Raw genomic sequence first — 23,493 nt, forward strand, 5'->3', positions numbered from 1 at the left:
GGGAGAGAAAGAAAGAGCAAGTGAAGTAGAGGGAGGGACAAGAGAACAGAGAGAAGATAAAAGCCCTGACATCTGTCTGTGAGCACTTTCCTACCAATGCAAGCAAAGAGAGCTCTTGAAACAGCAGAAAGAAACTCTCTCTTTTCTGGGTCCATGCTCCTGTGCAGCTATCCCCTGTCACAGCCTCCCAGCCACCCATATTTGTAGCAATCAACACTCATTATGATAAGACGTCCCCAGCCTTTAGAGATCTCAGTGGTACAGTTCCCTTCAGTCGTGTCACAGTCAGCTCCTCCCAGGTAAGCACTTACAGGACTGGCAGCTGCAGTCCTCCCTGTTGGTCCTTTCCACATACAGCTGTTACATTCCCATATTTCTGCAGAGCTCGGCAGCACATGCAGTTCCTCAGCTTCCTTGATCCTTAGTCCATTTTTCTTTCTCCTTTCAGAGTCCCATATGGCAGATCTACATTCATCATCCCATGCTTTTATTTATTGCAGCTAAGACTTTCAAAGAGATTTGGAAGGCCAGTCCTTTTTAAAATTAACAGGACTGGACTGCTGCATCCAGTGGGCAGCTTTGAACACTTGAGCTTATAGCTTTAGGGACAAAGGCTTTTTAGGAATAAGCACTCACAACCATCAAGAGCCCCCTGCATGACACCAAATTGCCACTGTGAGCTGACAGTAAATAACAGCAGCTCTAGTTCAATGTGCAGCCAGTCTGCAGCTGTTTGCTAAGCAGCTCTGAGCATTGGGGAATACTGCCTGAATTACCAGCTCACACACTCTTGTGTTTGAGAACACAGTTAGCAACCATCTCAGTGTCAGACTAACCAGCACTCACTGGCTTCAGGGATTGAGAGTAGCACAATATCACTAGCTGAGCTGAAAAAGCAGAAGATCATGATCCCCATGCTTCAGGGCACTGGTATATCAGAAGTGTGGCCAGGAAGAAATTGCTCCTGGCACCTTCTTACTGTGCAGCCCTGCAGCACATGCCTCTTGCAATATACTGTGCATGTACAACCTGTTCTTGACAGAGGCAAGAAAGCAGGTTAGACAGATCCCTGCAGTGCCTCCTGCCTGATGTGTGTACATAAGTGCCAGCATCAGTTATGGGGCTGGGTTTGCAGATGCCCCAAGCCTCTCCAATCTCCATACACGCAGTGCTGTCTCCTGGAGTATGCACAGGCACAGGAAGGGCTATACTGGGTGAAGCCCAGTCCTTTATCGCTGGCTGAGCTTAACAGTAGATACTTAGAGAAAACACACCAAAAGAAAGGCAACTATACAGTACCACTTCCCCAACTATATCCTCCCAGCTTCCTAGGCTGAAGCCTGTATCTTGGAACTAAAGGCTCAGACAGACACATTTCCCTGACCTTGCAACCCTCACATTTGGTCCTCCCCATCCTACGGCTATAAGCTCCCGCTGCTGATGCCCAGCAGCACCGCTGCTGTGGTAAATCAGAAGTCACATACATTTCTCACAGACAGCTCCCCCTTTGCCTGCTGGGCAGCTGCAGGTGAACTCCTTCCCATCATCCTCACAGGTGCCACCATGCAGGCAGGGGTGAGAGTCGCAGGGCCGTGATGGCTTCTTCGTGACAGGGGGCTGGCGTGTGGGCTTTCGCCGGGTGGTGGCTGGGAGGGTGAAGGTGGGTCTCTTGGTGCTCACAGGTCCTGCCATCTTGGTGCTGGGCCTGCCCACAGCATCTGGTCGCAGAATGTGGTCTGTGGTGGCAAGAGCAGCTGTGGTATACCTCCGTGTTGTTGTGGGTCCCATAGTAGTGGCTGTGGTTGTGGTCATGGTGGTGGTGAAGAGCCTGGGGATCCAGTCTGAAGCACAGAAAAATAGAGGTAGAGACTGGTACTTTGCAATCCTCACTGGAAGCAAGGGAAACAACCCAGGCTTTTGGGGTGAGATAGCAGCAGAGAGGCTTGGATGCTATCACAGAACAGAGTCAACGAGGGCCTGTTTTACACTGCTGTGGGTGCTGTCACATCACCACTGGGCAGTGCTGCCTCTTTCCGTGTGCTGCTGAGGAAGAGTCGGGCAGTACTACCCCTCATTGCAGCCTTCCTCAGCTGAGAACATGTTTGGGCATTTGAAACATCCTCTGAGCCATGGGTCTGGAAGGCAGGAGCACTACGAAGCACTTAATTTGTTACTGCTCAAGATTAAAAGCCCTGGTGAGACACGAAGAGCCAGCCTGCGTCTTTGAAAGCCTGAGCTAAGAGAGGGGAGGTGACCACAAACAGACAGGGGGGCTCACCAAAATCCATGAATTTGACATGCTCCTGCTGTGGCTTCTTCACCAGGATGGTCTTCTTCTTGGAAGCTTTGATCTGCTTTAGCAGGGCCTCCTGGACATCAGCTGCCGTGTAGGAAGTGGCTGCTCAAAGCCAGGAGGAGAAAGAGAAAAGACAAGCATGAAGATGCAATCTCACCTAGCAGTTTTCCTTTCATGACCTCCTCATGACGTATCTGAATCACTCCTTTCCCTAGAAAAACATTTCCAGCCTTCCAGGCACCAGTTTAGGGTGCACTTCCTCCCAGCTTTTCTCACAGCATCTGCTGCTTTTGCTCAATGAAAGACATATCCTTGGCAATTTTTAATAAGGTTTTTTCATGCTCCCTTGTTTCTCATACAGTAAGCACCACTGCCTGCTCCTTCCTCAGACAAATGGTGATGGCAGGGTGAATTGACACAGACAGGGACAGTGAAGGTCTTACCTGGGTCAAAGTGGGACTCCACAATGACACGGACAGCGCTGCTTTGCCCCAGGTCTCGGACACGGATGCTTTTGAAATCCTTCTTAATGTCAGAATTCCGGAAAAGCTCATCTAGCTAATTGGTCAGAGGTGAAGGAGAAAAGGTAAACAAACTGATCAACAAGGAGATCCTAGGGCATGGATTTAGGTTAAAAATCTTGGGTCTCAGTGAGTCTCCTTGATTTCACCTCACTGGAGCCTGCATCCAAACCTCTGTAAATTACCCCATCGGCATGTGCAAAGAACTGGTCTTTTTGTGCGGGGTGATGGACAGATATCTGAAATCAAGGGTAGGAAGATGATTCAGAGGTAGTGTGGGGAAGGTGAGCTATCCCCATTAAACCCATGGAGAAGAGGGGCACAGAGCCAGGACAGAGACACTTTGTAGTTCACATATAGTTTTTCAATTGTGTGTCATCTAAGTCTTACTGATATTTTCTAAATCTGCATAAACCCACTTAGGTACTTTGGAAAATCCCACCATGCACTATTGTGCACCTTTAAGCACCTGAATGCCTTTTAAAACCTGGCTCTCAGACATTGCAGGATTTGCCTGAAATCACACAAAGGAGATGGTGACCATGCAAGACCTTCAACAAGCCAGTGCTTTAACACCTCGGTGAGCTATCTGGCCAGCCTTGTATTGGACTGGCACCCACCACAGCTAGAGACCACAACTTCCTCCCCTCAGCTCCAGGGCAAAGATAGAAAAAAGTAAATAAGTGAGTAACAATCCCCCCTATATATTTGGGCATAATGATATTGTGGGGGTAAAAGATCACATTGAATTCAATGGCATTTGTACATAGGGGTTGCACAGCAACAACAGGTTTCTGCAGCACAGAGCTGTGGCAGGAACTTTCAGTCCAGCTGCAGACATCTTCTAGGACACATTGCCTGTGCCATGCCTTCATTTCCTTCAACCCTGGGAAAACAGCTCTTCCCTGCCTTCTCAGAGGGAAGAATGGATGAACCAGTGAATGAGGCTTTCTGTGTGTATTCGGATCCTCAGATGGAAGTCACTACTGTATTGGGAAACATTACTATTATAACACAGAACTGCACAAACTATATGCTCCATATGCCAGGCGCACATCTGCTTATATGACTGTATTGAGGGCTTGCCAGCTTTGAAGTGCGGATTGGAACCAGCTCTAAATACGCCAAACTTCTTGCAAAGATGCTTCCTATTTGCTGTGCAACGCTGCAGGCTACAGTACAATGTTTCTATCCTGCCCAGTGCTTTATTGGCCCACCCATAAGAACACATTGCTATGCAAAGTCCATCTCCTCCCAGAGCTAGCAATGTGAGGTGGGGGAGAGAGGAGGTGCGTGCCTCTTTAAAGGTGGAAGATCGGATTTACACAAGCCGCTTTCCATGCTGTGTAGCTGAACTGCAGGGACAAAGGAACTTAGGATAGATTTTTGTTTAAGGGCTTTTCCCAGAGATAAGGATGCTCAAGGAAATCCACAGCATTAAGGCAAAACCTCTTGTCTGAACAGCCCTATCACCAAGATCAATCAAAAAGGAATGAGGAGTTTTTCAGCCAGTACATAATGAAGGATGGAACTCAGTGACACAGGATGTGATAGAAGCTGAAAATACACTTAAATACAAAAGAGATCAGACAAATTCACAGAGGGCACCTGTTGGCCAGAACTGGCCCATCACCTCCTTACGCTCTTAAGTTCCCACCCTCTGTAAGTGCTGGCTCTGGCACTAAGTCACATTCTCTCCTAATTTTTGTAGTAGCCCATCTCAAAAAAATGCAGCATGGAGCAATTCTCCTCCAAGGCACTCAAAGCATTTTGCAGATAGGTCTCTCTGCTCTCATTTGACAGATAACAATGACAGACCATAGTCTTCCTCAAAGTCATCAAGTACGCAAAGCCAAAGAAGGAGAAGACCCAAAGTGGTTTCCATGCTCAGGACAAGAGCGCCTCTGTAATTACAGAGAGTGGTATTGGCACAGGGTACTGCAACATGCATCCAGGTAGTGTTGTTCAGAAAGCAAACAGCATGTGGTCCCAGCGGGGTGGCTGGAGCAGTGTGCAGCATGCACACTGATATCCTACAGAGTGCTGGCACCTCTGAGGCTGAGCAGACATGCACAGATGAGTGTGTCACAGGCTGGCTCCACATGGGAGCACAGACAACCCTGCTTATTAGTAGCAGCTCAGAGAATGCCTGCTCCCTCGAGAAGCAGACGGCCATATTTTTGGAGGTGAACATTTGGGTTTTAGGCATCTGGTCATCACAGTGTATATAGAGGTGTGCAGAGTTTTATTTTCTTTAGCCAAGGTCAGAAGTGCCCTAGCCATAGTCCAGATTTAATGCAAAGGACTCACCGCACTCTCAATGCTCCTGGCCGTCTCCCCGAAGAGCTCAGACTTGGGGTCAGCCATCTCAGGCGTGTAGAATAGCTCCTGGCCTTCCACCTCCTCCAAGATGAGGACTCCTTGGAAGACTTTAGTAGCTATGGGAAGAGGGTAAACAAGATAAACTTCTTTATTTGGTTTGTGGGGAATGGGCAGGTGTGTGGCTGCACGCAAGGAGCGTTCAAGTCCCTGGGGAAAGGGTGATGGTAGTGCGTGGGTAGTGCCAGTGTTGGGGTTAGTCTGTATGGGTCTGGAAGAGTGCAATGGAGGATTAGTATCTTAGGGTGCTGGAGCAGATGACAAAGACCAGGCTGGAGATGGCAGCTTTTACCATACGGTTTCCTCTGAGCTCCGGCCCGGAGAGCAGCCCCCCTGCACCGCTGAGTAACAAGAGAAAGACATTAGCCAGAGCAGCACATAATCAATACGGCAGGATCAGATATGTGTATGTAAACGCAGCGCAGAGGAGGGCAAAAAGGTAGATGTCAGGAAAGGAGAAGACCCGTCCTGACAGAGGGAAGCAGAGGCCCTGCGGACAGGCTGTGGTCAGCCTTGTAAAACCAAACCGAAACTGCAACAGAAACCCCAGGTGTGGTTCTCTTCCAAGGTAGCTACGGGAGTGCAGAGGCAGCCATAGAAAGAACCTGGCTGTGGGTAACTGTACGGGAAGGTCTTAGCAGGTACCCTTTGGTGGGTTAAAAGGAGAACCAGAGGAAAAGGGACATTCTGCTGGAAACACCAGGGACAGTCAGAAGGACCTCAGTGAGCAGTGAGGAGATACCTGGGAGGTGGCCCGAAGGCAACAATTTAGAGGCTAAGGAGGATGTGTGCACAGGGTACCCATTATTCTGCACTGAGCTCAGGTGGCTCTGCAACTCCTCAACACAGTGTGAAAGGGAGTGTGAGTGGGAAAGACGAATGCCATCCAAATCAAGAGAGCAGTGCACATTCCTTGGATCCAGTGCGTAAGTTAAAAGACAATTCCCCAGGAATTCCAGCAGGAACGGTGGGGCTACAGCCCCTCTCACCACCTATCCTGGCCTTAAGCTGGCCCTGGTAAGTCCAGCTCTCTCTACAGCCACTGCAACAGCTCTACAGTCACTGTAATAGATGAAAATGAGAATCGAGGCAGTTCCCTCTTTTCTCCCAGCATCAGCCCTGAGATCTGCATAAGCCTAGGCAAAAAACTGTTCCAAGTTTTAAGGCTGTAATAGCTAAGGTAGAAGGTGACTCAGACACAGGAAACTGCAGAGTGCTCCAGCTCCTCATGTGAACAGCAGCACTTGCCCAAACCCTGTGGCTGGCTCTTGGGGGCCGGGGCAGGTTAGCACAACCTCTCCCAGTCACCATGGCTCCAGCACATCCATAGGAAACCTCCTGCACTGCCATCCCAGCTCCCAGGCTGGACAAAGGAACAGGGCTTACTGCCAACTAGGTGAGAGCGCTTGTTTCCCTGCTGGGCTGCTCCTAGCAGCATCTTTCGTTCCACTGTGCCCTGCAAGAGTTCAGCCTTACTCCTGACCACTGAAATGGAGCCCAGGGCCCAGCCCCAAGGACAAACTCACCAGGACAGTTGCTTCCTTCTGTATCAGCAGCTGCAGTCTTGCCATCAGAGCAACATCCAAGTGGAGTGTTGTAACATGTAGCCCTCTCGATGGCTGGGGTGGACGTTACCTGGCTTTCTTCCACCTCTTCTTCCCCTGCAGCGCATTAAGAAGAGCATTTACCAACAGAACACCCGCATGTTAGAGAACTGGGCTGAAAAAGAGCTTCATGTCTACCTGCAGGCTAACCCATACCACATCTCTCTATAGGCCTACCAAGTCTGAGCAGGGCACACTCACCAGCAGAACCTGCCCCACTAGATTCTTGGTCTCCACTGATGCCCATCTCTTGGTCTCCACTGCCTTCTGCACTGCCTGATTCAACATACATAGGCTGGGTGGTGGCTAGGACCACTGGAGCAGAAGAGAGGGGCCGAATGGTGGTCTTATGCACACCATGGGTCATCCACGGTGTAGTGGCTGGTCTGGCAGTAGTCATTCGTCTTGTTGTGGGGTGACCTCTTCCAGTAGGCCTGGCTTCCAACAGCAGGGAGCTGGTAGTCACCTCAATGGGCTCAGGCACCCGGGTAGTGAGACGGAGCGGGGGAGGAAGAATCAACTTGTCCAGGGGTAGTGTGGGCAGTGGTCTGGGCAGTGTGGTGTGGCTTGCATGAGTGATGGTCTCTGAAAGGAGTGGCAAGACAGGGTAGTTAAAGGAGAGAGGCTGGAAAAAAACAGCTGTAACACTGGCAAGCATGGTGCAAAGCCTCAAGTATCAGCCCTGGGCAGTGCATTAGCTGTGCCATGAAGGGTCATGGCACAATGAGGAACTGCAGAGGGAGGTAGCCAGACTCGGTGGCCAGTGTTAGGCCAGGAGAGCTGGCACCCTCAGCAGTGAGAGCAGCCAACACTCACCATGGCACTGCCCCACATGCTTCACTGTGATGACCTGTCCCTGTCGGCATGCAATGGTCTTCAGCTGGCACTGGTCCCCATAGGTGACACCATCAGAGCCACACACCTGCGAGGGCAGAGGGGAAATGGAGAAGGGTATATGCTACTCCTCTGCCCTCCTCCAAGCCCTGGACAAAATAAATCTATTTCTAAATTCTGGGGCAGGGGCAGAGGCTTTGCAGGGGTCTTCCTGAGGCAAGGAGAATGCAGGCTGCAGAGAAGGATCTGAGGGCAGACTGCAGAAGCCCAGAGGGGTTGGTAGGTGCTAAATGAGGAATTGAGAGAGCCCCTGCACTGCTGGGAGATATCCACAACCCACACGACACCCTCTGCCATGCGTCAAAGACAATGGCCCTACTTGCCTGCCTGCTTCTTGCAGGAAGGAAGGAACATCAACATCTTGTGTTGCCTGCACCAGCCTGACACAACTGAGCTAGCCGCACGTTCCCACACTTGCAGCTCAGCCCCCCACAGCAGCCTGCCTTGCAAACCTTGGTCATGTTGGCCTCCGAGCAGAGCGGCGATGGGCACTCGCAGTGGGCAAAGCCATTGACTTCCACGCATGAGGCCCCAAACTCACAGCTCATTTCCTCGCAGGATTTTGGGGCTGATGGGTCTAGGGTAAGGAGAGAAGGGTAAAAGATAATAAAGCAGACATCAGTTGTTAAAAAAAAACATATCTCCCCCAGCAGGGGTTTAGTTTTCCAAAGGACCCTGCGGAGCAGCTCAGACTGATAGACGTGCCAGACTTTCACCAGAGGAGCAGCCCCTTGTGCTCTGTGCGAGTACACAGACACCAGGAATACAGCTAGGAATGCAGGTCAAGACCTCTCTACCCTGAAGCACAAGCAGGTAGGATGAGAGAGATGCATTTCTCTCATGGGCCTGCAAGTTTCCCCCCCAGTGGTACCCAGGCACTCACTTCCCACACAATCCCTCTGGCACACAGCTCCCTTACCTTTCTCACAGCCAGTCATGCCCAGCTTGCTGCCATTAGGGCACTGGTTGCATTTCATGCCAGTAATACCAGTCTTGCAAGAGCACAGTCCAGTCATCTGTTCACAGTCATCGCGCACTGAGCCCACCGGGTCGCAGTTACAGGCTGAGCAAGAAGAATAAGAAAAGAGACTATTTTGCTGGTCGCTGTGTGTGGAGACAACAACAGACTCACTTAGATCCTCCAGCAGGTCAGGAGAAGAGCGAGGAGGATGATCCAGGGAAGGACCATAATGCTGACTACCGCTCTACTCTCACTAACCCCAAAACAGCTGCAGGAACCCTGCTGCCTCTTGCTACACTCTAACCACAGTCCTACAGTGTGTGATCCCCTGCCAGCTCCACACACCCTCATTCCCACCAACACTAAGGATTTATGCAGCTCTAGTAGTAGCATTTACCCATACCAGAAGACCCTTCCTCTGCTCTCTGGCACAGGATACAGGAGCTGGATGGCAGAAGGGATACCGGCCACAGGTGCCTGTTTGGCTTGAAGTCAGATGATTTTACCTACTGACACTTGTGACTGCATTTAGACCTAGACCCTATTCTGATTTAAAGACTGCACACAAGACAGAATTAAGTACAGACTTGGGAAGCCATTTCAGCAGTGTGATGCCTCTGCTGTTACAAAACTGACAACCTATTTCTAGTTTAAGCTTTCTAGCACTGATCGCCATCTACTGAATCCTGATGTGCAAGTGTTTAGATAAGCACTCCCTCCCAGAGACAGGAAAGGAACCCATGAGTCTTGCCTCCTTGTCTTCTCTGAAGCACAAAACATCCTTGCTGTCCTTTAACTGCACAGTTGTGTCTCCAGCTGGAGCTTGCTACCTTTGAGCAGGGCACTCGGATTCTGTCCCTTTGCCAGGGGCTTAAGCCACGTGGGAGCCTGAGACATATCCATCACTTGGCAGAGAGCTATCTGTAATTTCAGTGAAAGATGGGCAGTATCATACTCTGTTGTTTGCAGCCCCCTCTCAATAACTCATCTTTCTCCTGGCTGCTGCTCTGGCCTCTCTTCCTACAGGCCCTTAATGATTTTCTTGCTTATGTCTCTAATGGAGCTTGAAATGAACTGGGCTTTTCTTCTGTTACTTCCTTGTTTGCACATGGCTATTCCTGGTAAGAGCAGCATCAAAATGCTGCCTTGTTCCTTCCACTTTCAACCTACCCCTTCGCACCCATTTGCCCTGCCACATGCAGGCACCATGGGGGAACACCAAGGTAACTTGCAACAGGACTGAGCTAAGGGTTCATTTTTTTGAATACTACAGTAGTCCCGCAGGGACCTGAGCCCCATGGAGCAGACCAGGGAGATGTGCAGCCCAGGATTTAGGCAGGCCAGAGGGATGCCAGCCCCCAGCCCCTGCCTGCACTCACGCGTGCAGCCGCTCTTGCTGTCGGTGACGATGCCGCGGAAGTTCCAGAAGCCGGGCTCACATCGGTCACACTTCAGGCCCCCCACGCCTGGCTTGCAGGAGCACTGTCCCGTGGTGGGGTCACAGGCCCCCCCGTAGGAGCCATAGGGGTTACACTGGCAGGTGCCTGCAAGTCAGATAGAGAGTGTGTGAGACTGAGCCCTGACCATAAAGGAGGAAATGCGCTGTGGGCTGCATCAGAGAGCAGCAGGACCACCGAGCCACCGGACTTGTTTGTCTGGAGCAGGAATCTGTTCTCTGTCAGGCAGAAGAGTATCAGATAACTGCTCTCAGCACCTCTCATCTGCCCCAGCTACAAGAGAGGACAACCCTCAAGCATTTGCCCATTAGCTTTGCCAGCATCCGAAACTCCTGTCTCATTACCATTATAGAGAGAGAGTTATTAGAAATTTATTATTMATTTGTTAACTTGCAACATGTCGGAATGAAATGATCCAGAGCAAGACAGAGAGACTCCCTCTTTATCCATACGGAGCAGCAGCAAGGGGAGGTGAAACAGAGCTGGAGAGAAAGGGAGAYCTCTGGAACAGCAAGCGAAGTTTGCATGTACACATCCTCAGACTGCTAGTGGCAAGGAAATGGCATGTCCCGAGTAGACAACAACGCATAAATTTGCACCAGGGGCTTGGCTCTGCCAGGAAAGTGGTCTTTTTTGTTTGCTCCTATGTTTGCTGCCAACACAGCAGCACAGGTGGGACAGACACTGGTAGGATATTGGATCCCACAGCGAGAGTGTCATTTGGGAAGACATCTCTGTGGATTAGAGGGCAGAGGAGTGAGAATTCAGACACACACAGGAACACTAGTATGAACCACCATTGGCAGGGCAAAGCTGAAAGCTGTCTCCTTGCTAGTACCATTCCAGCCTGCAAGGAGAAAAGCATCACTAGTAGAAAGCAGAGGAGCATCACTAGTGGATACAGAAGGTGAAGAGTGTGCACACATCTTCATGTAGACATACTGTTAGTCTGGAGCCTGAAGTACAGCTAAAGGAGAAACTACAGGTTTTCTCAGACTGGAAGGTAACCAGCCTTGCTGAAGAATGAGGAGGGTCCACCTTCCTCCATCTCCTTTAGGATGGGACCCCTAGTCCTCCCTTGACCTGATCTCTCCTGACATCCACCTGCCTTAGAGGTGCCCTATGGTCCCAGACAGGGAACACAATATATACTTACTTGGACACCCAGCTGACCCCACTCCAAGCGCCAAAGTCATGTTGTCTGGACAGCATCCATAGATGGTCTGGCTGCAGTGCACAACTGGGAGAGGTGGTGAGGTTGTGGCAAGGGCTGTAGTGGAATGCAGAGGCACAGGTTACATTTGGCAGGCAGAATGTCTCAGAGCAGTATTGCCAATGTATGCACCAAGCAGCCAGCAGCTTTCCTGCAAAACCACATGGTCCCTGCAGAGACCTACCCCTAGCCACAGACAGCACAGGGCATGAAATAGGAAACGAGTCTGCGGCTGGGACCAACAAGCCAACATGGACACTGCTGTGTCCTTAGTGAGCATTTCCTCACTTAGCCTCAGTGGAAGGGCATGTGTTACTGCAGGACACTTGCCTGGCTGGTGCCGCACAGAGCTTTTTATGCCTGCAGGTGTGGCTACCTCAGGGGGACTCACCGCGGCAAGCTCCCTGGCTAATGACATAGAGATCCTGGTGTTTTTCACACCGTGTCTTCTTCAGCTCACATTCATTGGTGTAGGTCAATCCATCAGAGCCACACACCTGCCAGAACACGGAGGGAAGTTGCTCAGGAAGGCCATTGGGTGTCCTCTCCAGCCCCAGGAGTCGAGTGCAAAGGCCACCAGAGTGAAGAGGAGCAAGCTCAGAAGTGTCCAGGGTACTTACCGGGTTGCGTGGCACTGCCAGGCAGGTGAAGTCACACACACAGCGGTCATCCTCTGCGTCCTCATCCCACCAACCCCCGTATTGCCGGCAGCGGTCCTGCTCGCACTCACTGCCATCACCAGAGCCAGAGCCCCCTGAACCACACTCTGGAGCAAAGGAAGAACATAGTGAGAAAGGGCTCACATCCTCTTAGGTAGAGCTGGATGAGCACAGGGGACAGGGCCAGCGTCCTCTGCCTAACATGACAACACATCCTGGAATGGAGAAGCAGCCCACAGCTGCATAGGTATACCAAAGTCACACCTGGACTTGGTGTCTTCAGCAAAGGCAAACCCAGAAGCATAGGTCCATATATATCAGGATGCTTATGACTGGCCCTCTGAGAAAATCCCTCTCCCTCAGAGAAAGCAAACTTTTTCACCACCGCTTTGAGGTTGCAATGAGCCCAAATGATGAAAATGGCTTTAGGATGCTTTAGGAGGGATAGTCAGGGAATACATGTCCCCTCTATGAGACAAACCTTGCGACAAGCAGCATCAGGGAAAAGACACTGGGCATCTTTAACAGAGTTTAGGCAGGTCTCACTGTCAACCTGGCTCTTTTCAACAGCTCTTAGCTCCCCTGCTCTGCTTCCTCTCCCAGGGTACGACAGGGTATGAAGCAAGCACCTTTCTCTACAAGCCTAGCCAAGCAAAGATCCGCTACTATTTTCCCCTTGCCCTCAGTACTGGGTTAATAGTGGCTGCAGATCAGGCCCTAAAGCAGTTCTGGGGCAGAGGGAAGTAAAGAGGCTGCCAGGCACCCTGCCACAGTGACTGCTCCATCTCTTCCAGCCTAGGACCTGTGAAGTGTGAAATTAAAGCAGTGATCAATCTCCTTGCCCAGTAGATTAGGTAGTGTCATCTTTCACAATGGCTGGAAAGAAAGCCAAAGAAAGGAGGGAGGGAGGTGCTGGGGGTGACAGAGTACAGAAAGCCAGACACAAGGGAAGGAGTGATCTGTTAGAAGGGGACCGGCTGTGTTAGGGATGCTCAGGGAGCTCTGTCTGGGGCACTAGGCCAACAGCCCCAAGCAATGGGACTTACATCACGGTTAGACACAGCAAAGCAGAGATGAGAAGGGCCCCACTATGTGCAAATCTCAGAGTTGCCTCCCCAGTTCCCCTGCCCATCATATCCGCACTGCAAAAGGGAGAGCAAAAGCCTACCATCCTCACAAGGCCCTGTCCTGGCGACCTCGATGTTCTTCTTCTGCTGGCAGGAGGCTACTTGTAGTTCACACTGGTTGTCATAGGTGAGGCCATCGCTCCCGCACACCTGGGCAAAGGGCTGCCTCTCGCAGTGTGGGCATACGCACTGCCCTCCGAGGCACTTGCTGCCAAAGGAGCAGACAGTGTTGCCACAGGACTCTGTGGGACAAGAGGAAGAACCACAGTGAGATGTTGTGTCTTGCATCTAATTGCCTATTGCTGAAGAGCTGGGGACCATGCCAGAGAGAAGTCCTCCTTCCCTGGACCTGTTTGTTATTACTTATTTAAGCCCCACAAAGACTCTACAAGGGATGTGCAAGAGTCCTGAGCATGTGTGATTCCCATCAGTACCCACTGGGTATTGTGTTCAGCACCTTCTTACAGGACACCAATAAGAAATCCCATTTTCCCTTGTGGTGTATCATAATTCCAGCCTCCTGCTTGCAGTGCTGCAGCAGCAGTGGGAGTCACCTGATACACTTGTTATTTTTTCTCTCTAAAATGTAGAGAAGATCTCCACGCCCAGCTCAGCCCTGGAACACCAAATCTGGCTGGACATGTTTTGTACAGTTCAAAGTATTGCTTTTATTCATGTGTCATTTGTTCTAATGAAGAACTTAGGCAAGGCTTTTAATTCATTAAGAAATTAGCACAGACAGTTCTCTGTGCTTGGAAGGGAGGAGGGAACCCATGAGCAGACAGAAATTAACCCCAGGGGACAGAGAGAAGGGAAATCTATTGACAAATCCAGTTTTGGTGATAGCTAACACGCTTTTAGCCTGATCTCTCTGCTCAGACAAAGGACATGGTCTGCATCATCTCCTTCAAGGCTGATCACATTTTAACAAGTGCACGAAGTAACAAAGAGGATAAAGATCACCTATAGTGCATGGCGGGAGAAACTGAAACAGCTGGGACTGAAAAAGAGGAGCTGGTTGAGAGACTCAGATGCCTGATGCTTGTGAAAGTGAACAGGAAGAGCAAGGCAGACAGCCAAAAAGGATCTCAGCCAGGGTGACACAGTGAACAGCTGGGACCCACAGCAAGGGCCAGGCTCCCGGGTGTCCAGAGGAAGTCCTTTTACCTTGGCACCGATTTCCTCTTGAGAAGGCACAAAGAAAACCAGTGCAGGCACAAAGTGGAATGCTAGGAAGAAATCCTGCTCCCTCCAAACATCCCTGCCCTGGAGTGTTTCTGTTCCCCCCTTCCCCATTACCGAGGCTGGCAAACCCACAGGCCGAGGGCTCTACAAATGGCTAGTGAGCCTTCAGCTGCTTGGATGTCCATGCCGAGGCATCTCACTAGTGCCTGGCTGGGCAGTGGGGGCTGAACATCCGCTCTCTGAAATGCCACCGAACGCAGCGAGAAGAGGGAAGAAGGGGACCTTGTCAGACTCACTGCAGTCTCCCTGGGCAGCCACCAAAATGCTCGTCTGCTGCGTGCACGCCCGGACGTGGAGCTCACACTCGCTGCCATATGTGTTGCCATCTGTACCACACACGGGCTGAGAGGAGGGGACGCACTCCGTGGGGCACACACACCTTCCYGTCTCCGCCTCACAGATGGCCCCAAACTGGCACTTGCCACAACGATCTGYACAGATGAAGAACAAAACCAGGAAATTAAAACAACACCCAGCCCACTGAGGAAACCATCATGCATGGAGCAAAGACACTTCAACGCCTGCCAAGCAACGGGAGGGTCAGTGCTCCAGGCACAGAGGGCTCAGGGCCTGTCCTGCCRCAGCAAAAGGCAACGACAGCAGCAGTGGGCAGGGAATTAGTCTGGAGACAGGATCCCAGWGTGAGGATTTGCCTAGGAAGAGCTTGTTCAGAGACTCTACCACTGCTGTTCCTAGAGCACAGATCCACTTTCTGTTGGATTTTCCAGGGACAGAAGCAAAAGGGATACATGTGAAAGGGACAGGGAAAAAGTTAGATATTCTGGAGCTGGAGTTCCCTGGGAACACACCCACCTGGACAACTTCTGCACAACTTCTGCATTCTGACTTTGCTAGAAGCATGCCACAGGGACTGAATGAGAGCGTGAACAGGTCAGGTAGGCATCACCTTCTAATGAACGGCAAAAGCAGCAGTAAAACCCCATTGCAACCTCCTCCTCCATGTCAAGTCCCTACAGGCACTTGCAGCTTTGCAGGAACCAGGAGACCCAAGATGCAGTGCAAGGGGGGAAGGATCAGAGGTGAGGGTTGTAGGAGGAAGGAGAGACAGGCTTGGAGGCAGAAAGACAATAACAACTYATAAAAGCCATCAGGGCCAGGAGTAATTCTGATGAAATGTCACCAGTTATATGCTGTTATAGCTAAATAGGAGGCAGAAGAGAGCATAGGGCTGAGTGCATTTATAAGGAATAATAAATTAGCCCCAACCACGGGGAGAGGAGCATTTAAGCAGCAAGTCTCCTGGGAGAGAGAGGAAATAAGGATTCACATATGGCAAATCAGCAGGATGGAAGGAGAGGATCAGCTCAGAGGGGTTCGTTTTWTCCCAGGCTCTGGAGCCAGCTGCTCCCTGAAGAGGAGATGTGAGTGCTCTCCGGGGAAAACTCTGCCTCCTCACCTTCCCTCCAGCTCCAAGTACAGGAGTCTGCAGCAGCCAGTCTGCTAAGTAGTCCCACACCCATTCTCCTTGGAGAAAGACTGCAGGCCCACCTGCTCTCTAGAAGCTGGCTGCCTAGTGGGATGCTCCCCCCCTCTGAAAGCCTGGCGAGGTCACAGGAACATGACGCAGGACACCACAGGCAGCTACACCCAGGACACATCCASAGAGGAAAAATCTTAGAGATTGATTTCTCAGGCAGGGAAGGAAAAAGCTTTTAGAGAACAGAATCACCAAGCAGAGACCAAGCTCTCTACCCCTTGGCAGTCCCACCAAGAAGCCCAGGTTGGGTGCATTGCAGTGTCTGGCTGCAGCCCCATGCAAGGTGGAAGCCAGCAGTACAGAGACTCCYTGTATGAGGTACGTGATCCATGAGCAATGCAGGCCCCCACCAAACAAAACCCAAGAGAAATTGTCCCATCCTGGGTGTCCTGCTCTGAAAGCAGGCAAGCAGAGTGTCCACAGAGCTTTCTTTCCCTAGCTTATTAGGATGTCAGCAGTCCTGGATATATTTATGATACATTACCGCCAATTTACAGAATCCTGTCCCCTCCCCCATCAAGATCTTCAGCCTGCCTACTGCACACACACGCACAGCGCGGGCACACAAACACAGGGGCTCAGGTCAGGGAAGACATTTAGCTTGGTAATAACTCACTTGCAAAGAAGCTATCATTTGTTGCAGGAGAGACCAAATGCCAGTCAGTATCTCCCCTCTCTGCTTAATCCTGGCTGTTTAGTAATTCTCGGCTTCATTTCTGCCTTCAGACAAACACCCCTCTTCCCTCCTCTCCATTCGACTCACCAGGAATTTGGCTCAAAGATGGTTTCTCATTTTTCTTCCACACAGCAGCTGCTGCCTTTGTATAGATGAAGGAAGATGCAACAACCCTCAACTGGATTGTGCAGGCCATTAGCTAGGAGGTTTCTCATCTACAGCACAAAGCTCGTAGCCATCGCTGTGCTCCACAGGTCAGGCAAGAGGCCGTTTAAGGCAGTCTGTGTACACACAACAGCAGCTCTTTCCTACAGGCAGTCAGCTGCATATACCCTAAAGCTGAAGTATTCACGCTCTGTCACTGTTTCTCCTGCAACCATATGGAATTCATACCAATATTTTCTTCTGATATGGATTCCGTCAGGCTCTGCAGCTGTAGGTTCTACAGGCAGGTAGGTGCCTATTTTGTTTTGAAAGACTTTCTTTTCTCTACCCTCTCAAAGCCCTGGGTAGCAGGGCTTGGGAGAGATATGAATTTAAGGGGTAAAGTCCAGCTTTGACAGGGCCACTCTATGCAACACCAACCCACAACAGGCCCTGGTTGGAGGGATGGGCAGCAGCTCTTACTATCCAGCCTGAAGACTGAGGGCAGAAGGACTTTTCTGGCAAAACTGCAATGGGCCAAATCCTCCCTGAACACCCCAGCAGATTTAATTATAGGAAGAACACAGCCAGCTTGGGCTGTGTCTGTATGCAAACACTCTCTAACTAGCAAAACTGTGCTGGCATAAATAGACAGCTTGCAGATGGAAGAGCTGTGCGTGGGTCTGCCTAAGCCGTATGCGGGTAGAGGGCTCTTGCTAGGAACTAGGTTATGAGGATGGTCTCCACAACACGGCTCTGTAGCTGAGCTTACTTCCCCCCACCCCTCAGACCCAGCAGCACTCTCCCCAGCACAGCTAACAGGAGTAGAGCAGGCTAGTTAAGGCGACAGCACAGACAGCAGTGCCAGGGCTAGACTGCACGGGGATGCAATTCATATCTGTTTTATCCTAAGGTTTCCTCACTTTCCTGGTATCCTCTGGTGAGGAAGGGAGATTTCAGACTGGTTATTGGATTCTCTCCCTAAATCCCCATCCTGCTGAGTTTGCTTTGTTTTCAACACAAGGGAGGGAAGGGAAAGGAACACCCCCCCCCCCAAGCATCAGCCTCTGCACACCAATGTCACTATCTCTTGTCATGAGATGTCTGATGGTTTCATTACACAGCAAACGGGCACTGTGTCAGCTGAGCCGGCTGTCTCCTGCCCTCCTCACTACACAATGGCAACCAATGCACAAATGAGCATAAACAGCCCTCTTTCCCCCCAGAATCATGCTCCTGCTTAAGAAACTGCTCAGTTCCAGCAAACAAAACCTGAAGCATGGCTAGCAGTGCTAGGAGGAGGAACCACCCATAGATTGTCTCCTTACCACAGGGTCCCTTGTGTTTCACTTTGATCTCTCTCTTGAGGACACAGGCCATGGAGTCAAGCTCACAGGGATTGCCATAGGTGCGGTTGTCAGTGCCGCACACAGGGTCATAGCGTCCCTGGCACACCTGCTGGCACTCACACACAGCCTCTTGGTTCTTCACCACACATGTGGCCCCAAAGGTGCACTCTACGCTCAGGCAGGGGCTGGGTGTGCCCAGGTCTGCAGAGAGGACAGGAGAGAAAAGCACAGGTCTCAGACTACTGCTTCCCAAGCTCATGTACGGGCAAGGCACACAGTAATACATGCCAGCATCTCCAGCCTCAAGCCCACACTTGCCACCCCCAAAGCCATGACAAATGCACAGCATTCCTGGCCTTGGCACCAGCCCAGCCTCCTTTCTCCTCCATGCCATCTCGACATGCCTGGCTCAGCATCTTTCCCATGCATGAGGGAGGTTAGGGATAGGAAGCAGGCACAAGACCTTTTCCCTGTATTCCACGAACAGAATGTCAGTCTTTTCCTCTCTGCCCCCATCCCAGCTACATTCTGCCTTGAAGATGCAGCCAGGGCTTGCAGAAAGTAGGATCAGCCCTGCAGATCTTGTACGGGTTTCTGCATCAAATCCTGCTATTTCGGGTCTCCCCAACAGCTCACAATCCCAGTACCAGGTACAAGCCTCATGTGCTTAGGGAGGGCAGCACAGGTGGAGGCCTGTTTACTTGCCAGGAGAGTAGCCAGCCCTTCTCCTTCTGTGCAGCAGTGGTGCCACAGGCAAGCCTGTGAAGTTCGACCTGAATGATCAGCCCTGTGGCAAAAGGAAGGTCAGGAGACAGTGGAAAGCTATCTTAAGTTGGAGCCTCAGTTAGGTACTGACTACATCATCACACAGTACCTAGAACCAGCTGGTACCAGCTTCCAAACTTCAGTAGCCAAAAAGGTCACACAGGGACAACTCACTTCCCTGAAGCTCCATATCTCTAGAATCACACTTCGCCCCTGAACAGCTCATCCTAACACCTCCCATGACCACATCCATGAAGACCAGGTTGGAGGTGATATCTACAGCTGACTTCACTGCCCACCCTGTCTCTCCTCCTCTTCCCTGTAACTCAGCTCCTTTTCCCTCTCCTTGTGTGCTCATGGTGGGAATGCCAGGAGCTGCTGATATGGCAGGATGAAGGGATTTGATGTCCCTACTTTGCCTTAGTCCTCAGGCATCCATGAGCAGAGCCGTGAGGTTCCCTGGGGATGGATAATGCCCTACAGCATTGTTCACAGGCTGAGAGATAGCAGTCTCCTCTGCTCACTTAATGGAGCTGCTTAATAAAGTCAGCTGAGCAGGTGGCACCCTCCCCTGCACACCAGTGAAGAAAGGCACAAAATGCCTGGCCATGGTGAGCTTAACAGCCAGCCTCTATGGTCACAGCAAAGACAACAGGCTGAATCTGGCTTCCTGGAACAGCTCTGCAAATATACACAGGGAAAGCCCTGAGGTTTCCTGTGATTCCCAAAGCACCTGCTGTAGGCCAGTAGGCGCCTTCTGAAAAGAGCCCACACCATCCAGAAACTGGTGCTGAGCCAGGACAAGCAGCTAAAAGGCAGGACTGGCCAAGCTGCTGGGTGAGAGACGCCTGTATGACTCAGACGAAGGCCCTGAGGGGCTGGGGCAGGGAAAGGACAGAAAGACAGTCTGCACCGGGCACAAGGACAAGGACACATGACACATGACAACAGGGATGTGGGGAACAGACAAAAGCAAGGTGGATGCAACAGGCAGACACAGGACAGCCTCAGTGACGATACACAGCAAGGCAGACACAGAACTAGAGTGGGGTGGGAGAAACAGAGCCCCTCCTGAGCCTGAGAGCATGACAAGGAGAGTAAACAGGGACTGAAGACCATTTTTCTCTCCTTCCAGGACTGATGTGACATATCTGCAGAGCAGAATCAAGGCTTGTGCCCTTAGGAGTTTGGGTGCATGCTGTCAACCACTGAGAAAAGGGCCCACAACATGGGTACAAACAAGTCTGAATTTTAAGTTTGGGAAGCTTCCCCTCTGGGAAGCACCTACAAGCCAAAGTATAGAACCAAGGGACTACAAAGGAGCAGGGACAGGGAAGAGAGGTACAGTTCAGGTAGACAGCCACTACTTCAACCCTGCCTTTTCATCTGTCATCCATTTGCCTGCAGCTAGCTGAAGGGTTTCTGAGCAGCTCCCAAGGACCAGGAACCACTCCCTGCTGGGCTTAGCCCTGTAATGCTGCTCACATCTCTTGCTGTGTGTCTGTTTTAGCAGGCTCTGGCACTAGCTCCACTATGATATAACAGGGTATTCCTGGGAAAGAACCATGTCTGAGCACAGCCAGATCCTCAGTGCCCAGGCAAGGCTTTCAAAAGGCATACAGTGCTTTGCTGAGCACTGAGGAGTTGCATTCCTCACAGAACCCCACCCACACTTGCATAGAAAAGCATAACACACACTACGAAGACCAAAGGGACAAGTCATCGCAGTCCCAGGCAGGCAGAAGTCTCTGGGAAGGAGGAAGCAGGGGAGAGAAGGGTGTTAGTTGGGTTTGAAAGGACAAGTAAGATCAACCAGGAGCAGCCCAAACTCAGTTATCAACCAAAAATGGACTTGCTAGAGTGGTGGGGATCACGGTCCCCTTGGGCCTGTTTCCATCCTCATTTGTCTATGAGGGTCAAGCCATAGCAAGCATTAGAAAAGACTCCATTGCATTGCAAGGCACTTTCATTCCAGCGGGAAGTGTTTAGGACAAGGGGAGAGGAACAAAACCAGGGGTATCTCTCCCTCCCCAGGGCTCTAGCAAAATCAGAGAAGAGGGGAGCAGTGGGAAGGGGCCAGCACTACCACTGGCTAGGGAGAAGGGAAGAAAGCCGACCTCCTAGTAGAGATGTCCGGATAGGGAGTAGAAGGGTGCTGCGAGGACACAATTCCTTTCTCCAAACAGGCAACACTGTAAAACACAAGACACAGACGAAAAAGGAAAGAGAGAGAAAGTGCAGAGGAGAGAAAGAGCAGAGGAAGAAATGGAAAGAAAAGAGGCAGGGAGGAAAAGACAGATGCAACTACAGACACCTTCCCTTCACCTCCTGTTCAAATATGCCTCATCCCATCCCTTCCTTCTCAGCTGCCCTGTCATGGGGCAGTCCCTGGCTTCTGACATAGATGTGAAAGTAGAGAGGAGTTAAAAATCAGGCCCGGGCTGTTTTGCTTGGTTTTGTCTCGTTTGCCAGGCTGCTGGGGAAGAGCGCATCAGAGCTGAGAGTTCATCAGGCAGGTGTGCGTGGAAGATTAAAGCATCCCGCTGCCATCGTAATAACGGCCTGTCTCATTTCCTTCCTTTCACCAGGCCCTGGAGGCGCCTCAGTTACGTGTATTTGCTGGATGCTCACAATAAGGAGGCGTGGATAAAACGCTCCGATTCACTGCCATGGCTGCCAGATGCAGAGAGACCTTGCGGCTCACTCAGCCCTCAGTCTGGCCTACCAAGTGTCCTGAACCGAGCTATTCCACTGCACCCTGCATCCCAGGTAAGCCTCGGCCAGGATGACAGAGATGAGAGAAGAGAGCACCAGCAGTAATGTGCTCATGCAGGGAAGACTCATCTTGACTTCTAGGCCAGCAAGCAACCTCACTACTGTCTGCCCCCACCTCTAAATCTGCTTTCCATTTTGCACTGAATATGAACTGGTGACATGCAGGACAAAGTGCTGTCCTCCCAAAGGGCAACAGTGAGCTCAGAGAGAGCCTTGTGGTGGTTTCCTACAGGACAGCCTGGACCTGTCATATGGATTTTGAAATTCTGGGGTTTGGCAGACAGAACACCAGCTTGACTTCACCTCTCCCAGATGAAGGGCTTTGTTTACTGCTACCCCACGAACATGTAGCTCCTGAAAAATGTGCACACATGCTCTCCTTACCCGGAGAGAGAGGAGTAAAATTAAAGAAAGGATAAAATAAAAGACAATTAAATGGAGAGAGGAAATAGATGCACAGTGACCACATTCTACTGTCTAGAACACCACTGGCTTCACTCCACTGAACTTGGTGGAAATGAAACAAGTCTGTCAGTAGTGTAACCAAGCAGCACGACCTTTCTGCTTCTCCCAGAAGCTCGGGAGACCTTAGTAAGGGTCTTACTCTAAATGAATTACTGGAAGGTGTTTGCAGACAGTCCAAGACATCAGGGCCCAACCACGTAGCTGCAAACAATCAGCACCTCCACCTCCTGGCACTGTTCCAGGAGAGCTGCCTCAAAACAGCAGCAGGGCCAGCCAACCAGCCTGGACGTGAACATTTTGCACCATGCTTTGCCTCCATGCTCCTCTGCCTCCTCAAAACCAAGGGAATTTACCTCACGAGGAACACAGCACCTGTGTGTTTCCATGCCAACTCAAGAGGCCAGTAATACACAGAATAAACCTTCAGCAGCACAACAGAGGAAAGAAAATAAATGCCAGACTTGCCAATGTGCATGGCTTCCTTACAAGGCTTACTGGTTCTCATCCAGCATCAGCTTCCAGGATCACGGGAAGACAGGATTAAAAAGTGTCTTTGTTGCCCTTCTTGTAGAAAGAACTTGGGGAAGTAACTCCTAATGGTTCAACAACCAGAAACACACTGAAATGAATGATTAAAAGTAACAGTTGTGATTTTATATTAAGTGTGATTTTGGGAGCGTGATAAACAATTTTCAAGCAGTTGGGGCTGTTGATATTAAAAATCTACTGCATGAGCACAAAGCCAGCAAAACAGAACCAAAATATTGGCCTTATTAATCTCCAGGTACTTTAGAAGGGTTGATATGTCTAATGATTTATAATGTATCAGCTTAAAACAGAACACAGTTTTAGATCTCCAGCAGAAAATAAATCCGAACTGAAATGAGCAGTCATTCGAACTCATGCAGATCAACTCAGTGACTGCATTTAACCTTTTTCAGTTTCTGTGTAATAATTAAAAAATTGGATGTTCCCAACATCACAGGAACCTGAAGACCCATCCTATCACATCAGCCTGTAAAAGTTTCCACCGGAAAGGTCAAAAGCTTCTCCCAGAGACGAGACAAAGACACGGCGAGACCTCCAGAGAGTGAGTGCGCTGTGAGGAGTTCCTTACGGAGAGCACCTAGAGCTGAGAGAAGCGGGCAGGCATGGAGGGGAAAGCATGAAAGGAGTTTGGGACTGGCACTACCCCGGAAGGAGAAATGAATAGCGTGGGCTGTACAGSAGCTGCACAATGATGAATGTGCTTCTGGCCGGAGTGGTGAATGAGAGAAATGGACTGGACATCAGAGGCACTTCAGAATTGTTCAAACACAAATGATTGCTCCCTGCGATACTGAACACATCAGACAGAGACGAGACCAAGAAGGAACACACACACGCACATAGATGGCTGGCAACTGCTGGAAGGAGAAAGAGCAGAGAGGAACAGATACTCAGGGCTGCGGCTGAAAAACTGAAG

The 23,493-nt window shown here is 50.7% G+C and overlaps 1 protein-coding gene across 2 annotated transcripts in view; it reads right to left on the bottom strand.

The window, feature by feature from the left end:
- The window catches only part of AGRN (agrin), a 128,557-nt gene that overhangs the window by 18,840 nt on the left and 86,224 nt on the right, over positions 1 to 23,493 (bottom strand). For both annotated transcript variants that reach the window (XM_085298957.1, XM_085298958.1), the window contains 16 exons: positions 18,003 to 18,224; positions 14,593 to 14,787; positions 13,153 to 13,353; positions 11,946 to 12,091; positions 11,717 to 11,822; positions 11,269 to 11,382; positions 10,035 to 10,199; positions 8,614 to 8,757; positions 8,147 to 8,271; positions 7,617 to 7,722; positions 7,002 to 7,385; positions 6,723 to 6,857; positions 5,128 to 5,255; positions 2,740 to 2,854; positions 2,279 to 2,398; positions 1,485 to 1,841 (listed from right to left, as the gene is read on the bottom strand). In XM_085298957.1, the coding sequence (XP_085155083.1) occupies positions 1,485 to 1,841; positions 2,279 to 2,398; positions 2,740 to 2,854; positions 5,128 to 5,255; positions 6,723 to 6,857; positions 7,002 to 7,385; positions 7,617 to 7,722; positions 8,147 to 8,271; positions 8,614 to 8,757; positions 10,035 to 10,199; positions 11,269 to 11,382; positions 11,717 to 11,822; positions 11,946 to 12,091; positions 13,153 to 13,353; positions 14,593 to 14,787; positions 18,003 to 18,224 (2,763 nt within the window). The remainder of the gene's footprint in view (positions 1 to 1,484; positions 1,842 to 2,278; positions 2,399 to 2,739; positions 2,855 to 5,127; positions 5,256 to 6,722; positions 6,858 to 7,001; positions 7,386 to 7,616; positions 7,723 to 8,146; positions 8,272 to 8,613; positions 8,758 to 10,034; positions 10,200 to 11,268; positions 11,383 to 11,716; positions 11,823 to 11,945; positions 12,092 to 13,152; positions 13,354 to 14,592; positions 14,788 to 18,002; positions 18,225 to 23,493) is intronic.

The sequence above is a fragment of the Rhea americana genome, unplaced genomic scaffold (genome assembly GCF_003343005.1).
Source record: "Rhea americana isolate MKP2758 unplaced genomic scaffold, rheAme1 scaffold_143, whole genome shotgun sequence".
Classification (NCBI taxonomy): domain Eukaryota; kingdom Metazoa; phylum Chordata; class Aves; order Rheiformes; family Rheidae; genus Rhea; species Rhea americana.